Source organism: Mauremys reevesii, linkage group 8 (assembly GCF_016161935.1).
Source record: "Mauremys reevesii isolate NIE-2019 linkage group 8, ASM1616193v1, whole genome shotgun sequence".
NCBI classification, from domain to species: Eukaryota; Metazoa; Chordata; order Testudines; family Geoemydidae; genus Mauremys; species Mauremys reevesii.
The window spans coordinates 100,956,063-100,969,869 of record NC_052630.1 but is presented as its reverse complement, the minus strand read 5'-3'; the positions used below and the strand labels follow the sequence as shown (position 1 = coordinate 100,969,869).

The window sequence follows — 13,807 nt, the reverse complement described above, 5'->3', positions numbered from 1 at the left end:
TCATCCTGATGGTACGTCAATTCCACGAGGGCATGACGGCTCATGTTCTGGACGACGGAGAAGCTTCAGAGGCCTTTCCCGTCACAAATGGCATCAAGCAAGGGTGTGTGTTGGCACCGACCCTGTTCAGCATGATGTTTTCAGCCATGCTGTCAGACGCCTTTCAGAACAGTTCCTTGGGAGTCAGCCTGAGATACAGGACTGATGGGAAACTGTTCAACCTGCGAAGACTCCAGGCTGTCACCAAGATAAAGGAGACTGTGCTACAAGACCTCCTTTTTGCTGACGATTGTGCCCTGAATGCTGGATCAGAGCAGGAAATGCAAGCCAGCATGGACAAATTCGCAGCAGCATGCGATAACTTCGGCCTTCTTATCAACATAAAGAAAACCGAAGTGATGCACCAGCCAGCTCCGAAAGCCCAACACCAAGAGCCCACCATCACAGTGAAGGGGCAGAAGCTACAAGCAGTGGACCAATTTACATACCTTGGCAGCACCCTCTCCCACGCAGTGACAATTGACATCGAGGTCAACTGCAGAATCGCCAAGGCAAGCTCTGCATTTGGCGGACTGCTGACCAATGTGTGGGACCACCGTGGAATAAGCCTTGCTACAAAGCTTAAAGTCTACCAAGCAGTAGTGCTAACTACCTTGATGTATGCCAGTGAGACCTGGACTGTATACAGGAGGCACGCTAAGCAATTGAACCACTTCCACACGACTTGCCTTCGCAGACTTCTGAGGATTCGGTGGCAGGATAAGGTGCCTGACACAGAAGTCCTTTCCAGAGCAGGCCTGCCGTCAGTTTACACTCTGCTTATGAAAGCCCAGACACGCTGGGCAGGCCATGTTGCAAGGATGCCAGACCACCGCATCCCCAAACAGCTCTTCTATGGTGAGCTGTCTCAAGGAAAGCGATCGCACGGGGGACAAAAGAAGCGATACAAAGATACGCTGAAAGCCTCTCTTAAGTCCCTGGATATCGACATCACCTCCTGGGAAACCCTGGCACAAGACCGATCGACATGGCGTACGCTGATCCATCAAGACTGCCAGACATCTGAAGCCAGAAGGATAACCCTAGCACAAGAGAAGCGAGCACTCCGTAAAGCCAGAGCTGCAAATGTTGTAACAGTGGTGCCCACACATGTCTGCCCGACATGTGGCAGAACATTTCATGCCCGTATTGGCCTTACCAGCCATTTGCGGACGCACCGTGGACAGCTCACAACCTGATAGATGTTAAGGTCTTCTTCGAAAATGATGGACGAACATCATCACTCATGGTGCTGCAGTAAATGTTCCTTGTTTGTTCAGTTCCTACTGCCATTTGCTTATAAGACTCTTTCACTGAAAGAGACAGTCCAGAAAGCAGCTGAATATGGCCATATGAGAATTCTTCTGGTGTGGGGTCTCCGCTGGTGCTGTACCACCATAACCAGCTCCTCCTCCACTCCTCCAGTTTGGTTCCCAGGCAGGGATGAGGATGCGGCTGAAATTTGATGAGTTCCTGCTAGGCTTAGTTGGGGTAATGGTTCCATACTGACTGTAGCCATCCAGTGTAAATTGGAACAGCCCTGGGCTGCTCTTACCTATGTCACAACTCAGGATGACACAGACCCGGCCCCAAGAATGAGGGAGCTGTAACTAGATAAGCTGGAAGATAAGCAAAGAATTTGGGTGAATATCTCCCTTTCTGTCCTACTGCAATACTAAGAATTAAGAGTACAGTGTGAAAACACTAACAAGTATAAGAGGCTGGCTGAACTAGCTAGAGCCATGCATTGTTCCGGTAAGAGATGTTCTATTGGGAAGATTGCACACTACTGCTTCTAGGATCATCCTCGGACTGGATATGGACAATCATACTAAATTGTGCAGTGCTTACCCAATGTGAAGCCTTTTATCCTGAAACATTTTTATATTATTCAAATTCATATCACTGGTGATCCAAGCAATATTTGAAACTGGACTTCCAGAGGAGAAAAGTCAATGATTTAGGGTATGTCTACACTGGAATAAGAGATCCCTGGCACGACTGTGGCTGGCCCAGGTCAGCTGACACTTGCTCATGGAGCTCAGGCGATGGGACTAAAAATTGCTGTGCAGCTCTTCAGGCTCAGGCTGGAGCCTGGGCTCTGGGACCCTCCTCCCTTGTGAGGTCTCAGAGCCTGGGCTTCAGTCCCAAGCCCAAACATAAACATACCAATTTTACAGCCCCATGAGCCCAAATCAGCTGACTCAGGCCAGCCATTGGTGTTCAAGTGCGGTATAGGTGTACCCAACATGTACTGGATCACGCAGCCCCTTACATAAGGGCAAAAAATTGTGCCCAGTCAGGTGTATTACACAGAGGAGAGGGAAAGTGGTCAAAAATAGTCTTTGCATGTGTGCAGAGGCCTAGCACAATATGATCCTGGCTAGAGAGATGAATGCCATGGCAGTGCATCCCCTCCAAGCAGCAGAGGAAATATCCATTGAACCATGTACTTTCTCCCCCACCCCTTTGCTCCCTGGAACTCTAGGAGATATTGTGCTTCCATGAGACAGTGTACTGCTGCACCACCTCAAACGAAAGGTTATGCCTTAACATCAGAATAGAACCCTTAATAGTTCATAAAGAATAGCGAAATACTGACCATCTTATTCTCCTCCTGATGTATCTGAGGATGCTGCGTCAGCTATGGCAAGTCATTTCCAAGGCCCTTGTGTAATAAATTGCAACTCAGTATAATAATGTAAAGGGCTATGAACACTGATATTCACACTGTCAGTGGGGCAGCAAATTCCAGTAACAGAGAAAGATTAACTGAACTCTCTTCTACATTTGGCCTTCAAGTTTAAAACATCAGCAATAATACACGTTTCCCCCAGCTGTGATTCATCCGTACAAAACAGCTGTCATTTCACACAAAGAAAGTGTAAGTCCCTAGGTGAAACAGAAATGCAATTAGTTTGCATTAACAGTAGCCTGCTAAAAGTATAACTTCACATAAATTATGTGTAATTTGAAACTCTAGGTTCATGAACTCACCATAACAACTAAAGATAAGTCCAAGACACTACCCTTTTAAACTATTTTCATGGATAGCACATTCACAACCATCATAACTAACCACTTTGTTTTGTTTGAGATCCCCCTCTTATCACAACTGAAGTCTGCAGTAGTTCCACATTTCTAACCATAAACTAATTTTGCATCTATTTTCCCATGACACTTTCTGTTTTAATATAACCATTACAGGAAATGGACATTGAATTATCTGTAGTTGCTGCTTCAAGTCTTGACAGAATGTATATGGCTACATTTAGGTCCAACTTTTACTTTTGCACATTAATAACCCCACCAAAACCAACGGGACTGTATGGATGTAGGGAAGAATTTAATACACAAACTATACACAGTCAAACACTCCACAAAGGCTAGGAATCCAAGTACTTTCTAATGTTTACAGGATTCCCCACCCCTATATTAAAAACAATGGAACTTTCTAAATTAATATGCACATCCGGACAAAGTGCAAACCTTCATTTTTATAGTGTCCCAAAATTACAGTGTACAACAAATGTGTTTGCTCTGCATAGGAGTGCAAAGGAGGCGGAAGAGGCAACGAGCTTTCCACTTCCTTTGCTAAAGTCTAATACAACAGCATCCTTGCACACTGCTAGTGCTGCTGCTTCTTATAGCTTTCTCCAAAGGGGGGGGGGGGAGAGAAAGAGAGGAGATAAGGGCAATGGGAGCAGCAGATGTGACCAAGCAGAGAGGTTATTCTTGGGGGAATTCTATGCCACTCTGCGCGTGCACAATTCATGTCCCACACAGATTTTTTTCTTCTTCTACAGGAAATATATTCTGCTGGGGTGGCACTACAGTTATGACTTTCACTCACCAGGGGCCACTGTGGTGCCAAACAGAGGGCACTTGGCTCCCTGGCCACAGCAGCCGGGGGGGGGGGGGGGAGAAGATGCACCATTCCTCACAGCACCCTACCCATGGCGCCAGGGGAGGAGGCACAGGGCTGCTGGTGGGATCACAGACTGGGAATCAGAACGGCTAGTGTGGGGAGGGGAGACAGACTGGGGCAGGGACTGAATAGGAGTGCAGGGACACTTGGGGGCAGGGGCAGATGTGCATGACTCAATAGAAGAGGCTAGGGATCAGCAAGGGGGAGACTCCACAACTCCCTAACAATCCCTCCCCACCACCCAAAAAACAAACCTGTTCCATACGTCTCCCACCCACACGTAACAACCCTCCAGGTTCACTCCCCAACTCCTTCCCAGCAATTACTTCTCTCTCCCTCAGCTCCTCCCTTACCCCTGACTCCCCCAAGCCTCTGCACCACTTCTGAGGGGTGGTGGAAATACATTTCTGTATTGTAGTTTAAATGACTTACTGAAAATTCTGTATTAATATGCCAAGTAAGGAATCTATTTGTCAAAAAACATTTCCGGAATCCTTTTTGTTGTCTGTATTGTTGTTACAGACATACTTTCTGACAAAAAGGTACTCTGAAATAAAATTACCAGAATAACTGAAACTGGCATGATTATATGGTGTTATTTTGACAAATAAAATGTGCAGAAATTTAAAATATTGTGTGCAGAATTTTTAATTTTTTGGCACAGAATTCCCCACAGGAGTCGAAGGTGGGAGCTGCACCCTCTTCAGGAGTGAAGCAGTGGCCAGATCAATGGGAGGCATTTTCCATTTCTGCAAAGCAGACCACAGGGCTGGAACTGCATGAAAATTTGTCTTCAGCAAAATCACTCCCAATAGTGAATAGATAAGCCAGGTATTGGAAAGAGGTGCTACTAGTTTCATTAGTTCATTGCAGAGAGCCTATTTCTATAAATGTCTAGATTCATCACTCAAATCTGAAATAGTTTTAAAAAATCTGCTGAACGGATTTCTTCAATGCTGGTGGTATTATGATCAATCATTAAAATGGTGCCAGACTGATGCATTAGAAACTCAAGTCCACTATCTAGAGAATATATTTGGCATGGACAACACCTTTTCAAGTTTTTTTCACCAGTCCATGCAAAGATGCATCAAATCCCTATTGAAGAAACTATCCCTAGGAATGAAAGGATAGTCCATAGTCTGTGTTCATTCCAGTTTTGGCCTCACAATTGAGACTACCAGCAAGCACATCCAATAAAACAGTGGTTAGCAGACTTGCCTGCTAACATCTGGACTGACAATTCACATATGTCCTACTATCAGCTAGATGAACATCTTTTCATCCAAGGATAATTTCAGAGAACTCACTGGAATTTACAACCACCCACACTGTGTCTCTGATACTGTGTTGAAAGCCTTGCTTATTTATGTTTACATGCCCTTTAATTAATTACTCTGGGTATTCACCATGCTAAATACATCTTAAATCTCTGGAGTCAAGTTTTCAAAGTGAACGTCAACCAAGCACACTTTAATGTGTGCAAAAAACCATAAACATGCAATTTTTCACATCCAACATCTTGTGTGGACAAAACTCAGATTGGCTCACAAACCACATACTAGATTTGCATGAGGGTAGGTGGCCCTCTACTCAAATTATGTGTGAAAATCTACTTCTACATGTCCCAAAACAGACATGGAAAACAGCATGCCAAAGCTTGGGCGTGCAACCTATAACTGCATTTTACAGTGGCCAGGACTTGACTATGGACCCTTTTGACTACTGGACTCTGAATTTTATTTACAAATAAAAACAAATATGGAAACTATTTTTAAAAACATAATGAAGTATTCAAGTTTTATCACCCCCAGTGACACAGACTACTACTCTGCACCAAATCCAATATAATAGTTAAATAGTTATCACTAAACAACAAAAAAAGTGCCATTGATTCAAGCTATTTGGAATCTAAATCCAAAATTGTATAAAACCTATATTTAATAACCAACATTCTTTATAATGGATCATTGTGATTATTAAAAAAATACACTTATGTTCATGAACAGCCTGTAATTTCTCAAATACCTTGGCTGTTTAAAATCAAATGCCAAAAAGGTTCAAGAACATATAATCTAATGACCTAGAAAAACTTTTTCTAAGCCAAAACTTGGTTATTTATTCATAACAAAGAAACCTTAAACAAAAAGCAAAAATACCGACAAACAGCTGCAATCAGTAAGACTTAATAGTCTGCCTTACACTTACTATGCACTGAATGGAATTTTTTTAGATGTAATTTAATAAAGAAAAGACAGATATGTTCCAAAGATAAACTTTACTACAACTTTCAGGTTGGGGTGGAATTTCAGTTCTTTTAAAAAAGGTACTTTAACATGGAAACTCTGAGTCAGACTTACCGGCACAAAGACCGCTGCTATCATTCAAAAAAGATCCAGAGACGCGTGGTGTACAAACCCAATATGCACAGCACAATTGAAGTGGAAAAAGCTCTTTAACAGGCAAAGTCCTGTTTGCCCCCCATCCCTATACCTGGAAGAAGTTTCAGTTTCTATTTTTAAGATACTGTGAAGCCTGTTAAAACTAGTCCCATATATATCAAGCACTTACCACTGCCTAATCTCAGAAGCAGCACATCCTGAAGTCTCCTGTTCAAGTCTCTGAGCTCTTTCATTTCTGACACTAATGCCCCATACTCCTTTAGCTTTTTTGCCTGCTGCACAAGCTGTCTCCGTGTTCTCTCAAGTTCTTGCTGAATGTGTCTCATTTCTTCTTGCTGCTGTTGGTAACTCCTCAGCAATTCTTCATAGAGAACACGAGGAATTACAGCATCGTCCATGTTGTTAATGCCTTCCGAAGTCTCCATAAAGGTTTCCTCAGGGCTCGAACTACTACTGAGACTCATCCCATTTTGCTTTTCTAGGCGAGCAACAACTGCTTCGATGCTTTTGTGGGTACCTTCACTTTGTTTCCTTCCATCTTGTCTCTGTGTGTCACAATAATACAGAACATTAGCAGAGCAGGAACTCGATACATAACATGAACTAAAACTCCAGCCTTCAGGACAACTAAGGCTGTTTTCCAAAAAAGTGAAACAAGGGCCACCTTACAAAAAAAAGGTTGCTCCTAAAGGATGCTTGTGAACACTCTTACCATAACTGAATTATGTGTGTAATAATATGCAAGCTTCAGGAACTGCTGGAGGCCTTTCTTGGTTGTATTTGCCCAAATTGTGTGTGCAAGTGGAGCGTACTTTAGGCAGACCTTTCCTATTTAAAAAAAGGCTTCTCCCTTTTGAAAGTCCAGCCCTTCACGTTTAGCATATATACAGTGTTTATATTTCCTTTTCTGATTGTCTTAAAGTGAAAAAGGGTATCAATTATGTATTTTGTATGTTATCCATAACTGCAGAGTACTTTAAAAAAAACTGAAGTAGTGTCTATATTTTTCTCACCAGTATAAATAAGAGCAGTTTTACTGAGTTAAAGAGAGAAAATGGGTTGATAAAATGGTGTCCTTTCATTCACTACACAGACAAACGTCCACTGACTATTCCCACCCCCATGCACACACACACACACACACACACACACACACACATCCCCATGAAAATAAATGAGTTATACTATTTGCAAGCACTGGAAAGGGAATTAGAATAATAAATTAGAGAATACACAATCTAGTCCCATCCCCCAGATCAAGAGATTCCTTATATATTAGTACTGCATTGCAGATGTTTAATTTCCAGTGAACTTCTAGCAGCAATTTACCTTTACTCTTTCTCACAATAGTCCAAACCCTATTAATAAATGCATACTCCTTTGTAAAGGGTCTGAGTGATGGTATTACCATGTACCAGTATAGGCAAAAAGTCACCAGTTTTTTCAACTGGCCAAATATAGAAAGAGTATTTGAATTTCCAAGTAACTGACTGGAAAGCAAACCTAGCTCATGGGTTAAATAAACACAAGAACCTGATGCTATCAATTCCCATACCACGTCCATGAGTAATGTGGCAGAAAATGAGATTATTCAATGTTATTCCTGAGCCATACATGCTCTAAAAAAGATGCCATCCCACCATAAATAAATCTACTAGTATAATTCCTGCACCCAGACAAGCACATGAAGCCACAAAGCAATATTCCCCACCCAAACCCCCCCAGGTTGGCAGACTTTTAAAGGAGAAGTTACTTGAAAACAAAACAAAAAAATTTACACAGTTTTTGATGTCTCAACCTGAGGAGACCACTGATCTCTATATCAGAGGGATTCAATCTTGTTAGGTTTTTCTTCCCACCCAAATCTTTAGTCGGGACTTTCACAGTACCCTGTTCTATTCAAGACAAGCTGAGTACAACGGGTTAAAAAGAGCCACCCAAGAACAGCTGTTTAACAATAATGTAGCTGGGGCAACCTGGGCCCAAGTTAAACAACATTGTTCCAAAAATCTAACAGCAATTCAGTTTTGCAGACTGTACAAACAAAAATAATTCTCCACTGCACATGAACTGGATTTCTGAAAAGCTGGTCTGTAAAGCAATTCAGAATTCTCACCCACAGCCCCTGCTCGCCAATTTGACCCAATTGCATCAACAGAACGTTTTAAGGGGATGGAAAGCCAGCCTGGAATTCTTCAGCTATGACATGTGTGCATATGCCCCAAGCACTTTCACACACACAAACACCCCAAAAAACAAAACAAAACAAAAAAACTTCAATACCTTACTGTGTCTAAGCTCCACATCTTCTTCCCCATAATCTGTAACCTCCCCAGCTTCTTCTACGTGATTGAGAGAGAGTTTGGGGATTTTAATTTTCTTCTGCATCACACTGTTTTCAAGGTCAGTTTTGTCTTCTAAAATGTATATTAAAAATAAAAATGTTACATTAATCAACGTCTTCTTACTTCCAAATATTGCATGATTTAGGCAAGACCAGTTAAAAAAAATTCCCATGCTTTACTCCCCTCAATATTCAATAGATCAAATTAATCCAGTGTAACTCCTCTGACACCCATTAATCACAATGGTGCTATACCAGGGACAACTTGGCCATATGTGGTTGTGCATATTAAAAAAAAAATGGCAAGTTAGATGTATGGGATAGTGATCAAATGCATTAATGTATAGCCATTAGCACTAAAATAAAAGAGGTAGAAACCATTTGATGCTGTAAAGAATTCAACTCCCTAAGAACTACTTGAATTTCTTTAAATTATATTTATCAACAAGACCAGATATTCATAAACTGCTACTGAAAGTTCACATTCTGTTTAGGTCTAAAGTGAGTGAGAGTTTGGTAGTTTAATTGTAGGCCTAACTCAGCATTTGTCAACAGCACAAATCCAGCACATCATCTGACACAAATGGCAGATTCTGCAGTGCTCAGGGCTGGAAAAACAGCGGGTCAGATTTGAGAGGCACCTGCAGAGATCTGTGTGCAGAACTTGTACAGTCATCACTGACACCACCCCTATTTCTAGTTTATAATACTAATCCTTTGTTGTCAGAGAAACAAAATCCAGACAATAAAAATGTATCTATCCTGAGACCCAGAGAGGAGCCTATGTAACAGTGATTTTACTGTAAAAATATTTTTCAAATTTGAAGTATTCTACACAAGCTCCTAAGATATGTACTCTACTTGGTTATTCTTTGGGACATACTAGCGCCAAACCCTAGTCTTTCAAAAAGTGCCATGGGAATCTTCATCTGACGAGGTGGGTATTCACCCACAAAAACTTATGCTCCAATACTTCTGTTAGTCTATAAGGTGCCACAGGACTCTGTCGCTTATTAAAATTCTCGCAGAACAGACTAAGTCTGTTTGTCCTGAACATAAAGTCAGTAACAGAACAGGGATAACTTTAGATTGTAAAGTCATGTGTTCTATTTGTACATTGGAAGATTATGAATAAGAATCTGAGTCCTCTTATCCACCTTCAAACTGTAATCCATGAAATGTCCTATGAATATCTTTGAGAAGTGCCAGTGTGGATACCATTTGTGTGTGCTTAGTCACAAACTTCCACTTTTTCAAAATTAGCATCTCTCCACAGGACCTCCAATGGTTAGTTCTGACAGTACAGAAAAGGGAAACAAAGGTAAATCACAGTTTAATGAGGAGCAAGGCATTCATTAGAACCAGATTACACAGAGGAATGCAATTTATTTGGCTGAAGATAGAAATTGATTTCTTGTAGGCAAATGGTGATATTACAGCCCAAGGCTTTGTAAAGTAAAGAAGATGCAACAAACAAAAGACAACCTGAAATGAATTCAGATGGTAGCAATAGATACTAAGACAGATGCAGGAAGAAAAAGAAAAAACAAAAAAAAGTAGGCCTTATTTACATCTCTCTCCATTCCCCAGTGCATTTTGAATGCTTATGCCATTTTAACAAAATAGCAGTCCAACTGCTAGGTTTGGAAAGATCATATCTGGAAACCATACAGAAGTAAGAGTGAAGTGGTCCATCCGTATTGTCAGAGAGCAGGACAGGAAAATTAGATAGGCTTTTATAAGACTGAAGAAAAAATTTTTAGAGGTGATAAGAAGAGTGAGAGAGGAGTACTGATTATCTCCTTGCAAGCAATTATCAAAAATTAAAACAATGATTAAAAATAATCCAGTGTTGGTGAAAGGCACTAGATGTAAAGCTCTTGGGCAAAGAAGTGCTATTTTTGCATAGTACAGGTATTGCACAGGCAAGCTGCAGAGCAAGTTCTCCTACAGTGCCTTGCAAATAGGTTTCAAACTAACCTGGAAGAGAGCCCTTTTCTATAGTTGGAAAATGGAAAGCAATTTCCATGGACCAATCGGATTCTTGTCCTAGGAACAAGACTGATACAACCCATTCACTTTGCATAGGTTACTAAAGCCATCAGATGTAATTTCCAAGTCACTACCAATCTGAACCACATGCAAACTAGGGACAATGAGGTAAAATCCCTAGTCTGTTATTAGTTAGTGTTTTTCACTGTCAGTGTGGCTCCTTTCAAATTCTCCAATTTGGTTTTCCCCCTTTTTGATTTTAGTGCTGATCTTGCGAAATTTACTAGAGATTGGACAGGTAGATTGAAGAAAACTCACCTTCTCCTACACCAATCTTTTAGAAATTATGGGAGGAAAAAATGGATGTATAAGTTAAAGCAACAGTTTGGACATTTTAATTTATTCAGCTAGCCAGCTCTCTCATGTTCCACTGACTTGGCAGCAGCAGAACATATAATACTCTCTTATGGCTGGTTTGTTCTTCTAGGTCTATTTATGCTTAATACAATTTATCCAGTGTTTTAGATCTGAACAAGTGTTTTGTTTAATAAACAAACTTGTTTTTTTCCCCCACACTCATTTCTACTACATTAATTGTGGTTACTGAAAGAAAAAGTCTCATGCTAAATTCTGGGATAATGCAGGAGTACTGCTTCTCATGGTGTGCACACATGCATTTGGAACAGTTCCCTTTAAGATTCTAGTTTCACTACTCCTGCTATTTGTTAGGATTCCCTTGGAGGCCTCTTTCCACTCAGCTTCCTAAGAACTCAGTTCAACTCCAGCCTTCGTAACACAGGTATCTTTATTTGGCACACGGCAGTGCTATGCTGAATAGCTCAGATGGGGGGTGGGGGGGGGCGGGAGAGGAGGGATGAATGCAGACTGCAGTGTTGTGCTAGGTTAACAGGGACAGGTGCAGAAGAGGAGTCTGGCATGGAAGAGAATTTGCACCATTTTGTGCCCCAAGGAAAAGTAGAAAATGAACCAAAATGGCTGGACTAGTATAAACTCAATGGCCCAAGAGCAGCATAAGAGATTAGCAGCCCTGGGACAGATATGGCTTGAAGATTTGATTTGTAATGACAATGTGGCCCACGTGCCTAAAGTTTGTCTCCAACCATTTAAACTCTGTGTTGCATGTTAAGAATTGCACCATACCCATAGGTGTTTATGGTTGTATTTTCAATTAGTTATTTCTATAAAATCCTGCTCCCATATACAGAATAAACCCTTCACCAATGTGGCCACATAAGGACCTGAGGAGGAGAACCATCACTAAATGGGCAGATGTAGCAGAGCGAATTGGTTCAGGGTGAGTCACAAGCCTGCACAGTACTGTGGGTTTTGGCCCTCTAAAAACAGGTATTCTGGGCAAGTAGTTCCCTGAAGGATGAGGTGATCTTGGCTAGTCATGTGACTAAGGATATTCTGTGATTCAGTAGAGAGGCTCAAAAAACTAGAAAGGCTGAAGCAGTTGCTCCATGAAGAGGTGAGACCTGGAAAGTGGTTCTCTGACAAGGAAGGTGGGGAAGCGTAGGAGCAGAAGGGGGCATAAAGGAGACCAGGCAAGATCAGTGTATAAAGTGGCTCTGGGAAATAGTTTTGAATTGACATCTGGCTGACCAGCCATGGTGTTACAGTCCTAGGACTGGAGACATACAGTAGAGGAGGGACATGGTCACCCTAAGATGTCATCTATCAAAGTGCTGTTGAAACAGCCAGAATCAATGGGGTAGTGGCAGAATGAGAAAGGGAATTGTAGAGAGCCTAGGAAGGCTGGAAAGACAACTGGACTTGCTTCTTGCTTGCATATATAAACCTGCCCCTGGAAATTTCCACTACTTGCATCCGAAGAAGTGGGTATTCACCCACGAAAGCTCATGCTGCAAAACGTCTGTTAGTCTATAAGGTGCCACAGGATTCTTTGCTGCTTCTACAGACCCAGACTAACACGGCTACCCCTCTGAAACTGGACTGAGGAAAGGCTAAGGAATTGAGTTGGAGAACATAGGAGGGCTAGCAAAGGACTGCTGGGGCTGGAAGTAGAGGTCAAAAGCACAGTGGCCTACAAGCCTGTGGAAGTCATGTATGCCTCAGTTGACCAGATGGCAGAAAGAGAATCTGCTTGGTTACAAGAGAATGGTTATGTGAAAGCCCTAAGACGGAAAACCATATTCAGTAGTCACAAATTGGAAACCTAAAAGTCTCCTTAAAACATTCCTTGTATTCTAACCTAGCAATTGGGACTTGAGTCTTGGTCAGACCTGAATAAACTGGATGTTTTAAAATACAGTTCAGATGTAGTCTTTTCGCCTCTGGAGGAAATGATGGAAAACTGCAGAGAAATAGCTCTGCACTCTGAGTGAGAAATGGCAGATCCGAGATTGGTCCAAGTACAAGTTTGGCAGTGCTGTGCATCTTATGATACCAACAGTAAAACGATAATCTAAGTCCATGTTTTCTCCTTTTTCCAAAATTTTTAGTAAATTTCAATCTTTGTGGAAGATAATGTACTTAAAACCTCTTCAGCCAGAGATCAGATACACTATGACAACATGGGTGCAAATTTCCCCCACGCTGACATGCCGATCTGCTTCATTCCTAACTTGGCGGAATCACTTCTGTGGTGAGGAGAACTTTATCTCTGTATTTACTTAAGCCAGTGATGCTCAAATTGTGGATTGCATGTGGCCCAATTAGCACACATATGTGGCCCAGCTCAGCTGTGTGCTAAAGGCCACCAGCATGCTGGGGTCACCAAGTTCCTGGCTGCCTGGCACGGAGGAGTCCAGACTGCCCGGCAGGGTCGGGGCTGCCAGCTGGCACCATGGGTTCGGGGGCCTGGGGCTGCTGGCCTGCCCTGCGAGCTGCGGAGTCCAGGGCAGCCACGTGGCAGGGTCGGAGGTCTGGGGCTTCTGGCCAGCCCAATGGGGTCGGAGGCCGGGGCACCCACCTAGTCCCACAAGCTCCGGGGCAGCCATGTGGCGGGGGCACAGAGTGGGCAGCCAGCGGGGTCGAGGCTGCCGCTGCCCTGCCACCCAGCCCCAATAACACATTGTGCAGCCCACAATGTGTAATAAGTTGAGAACCACTGATTTA

General features: G+C 42.4%; 1 protein-coding gene across 18 annotated transcripts in view; it reads right to left on the bottom strand.

Moving 5' to 3' along the window:
- LOC120371080 (BEN domain-containing protein 5) overlaps nt 1-13,807 on the bottom strand; it is a 1,353,498-nt gene that overhangs the window by 514,001 nt on the left and 825,690 nt on the right. For 11 of the 18 annotated variants that reach the window (XR_005584133.1, XR_005584134.1, XM_039486564.1 and 8 more), the window contains 2 exons: nt 8,653-8,786; nt 6,539-6,914 (listed from right to left, as the gene is read on the bottom strand). The exons of 4 other annotated variants lie outside the window; for them this stretch is intronic. Coding sequence is in view for 12 of the 14 variants with exons in the window: in XM_039486564.1 (XP_039342498.1) it covers nt 6,539-6,914; nt 8,653-8,786 (510 nt within the window). In the remaining 2 variants the exon portion in view is untranslated. The remainder of the gene's footprint in view (nt 1-6,538; nt 6,915-8,652; nt 8,787-13,807) is intronic. 3 more of the 18 variants (XM_039486571.1, XM_039486572.1, XM_039486573.1) reach the window with 1 other exon arrangement.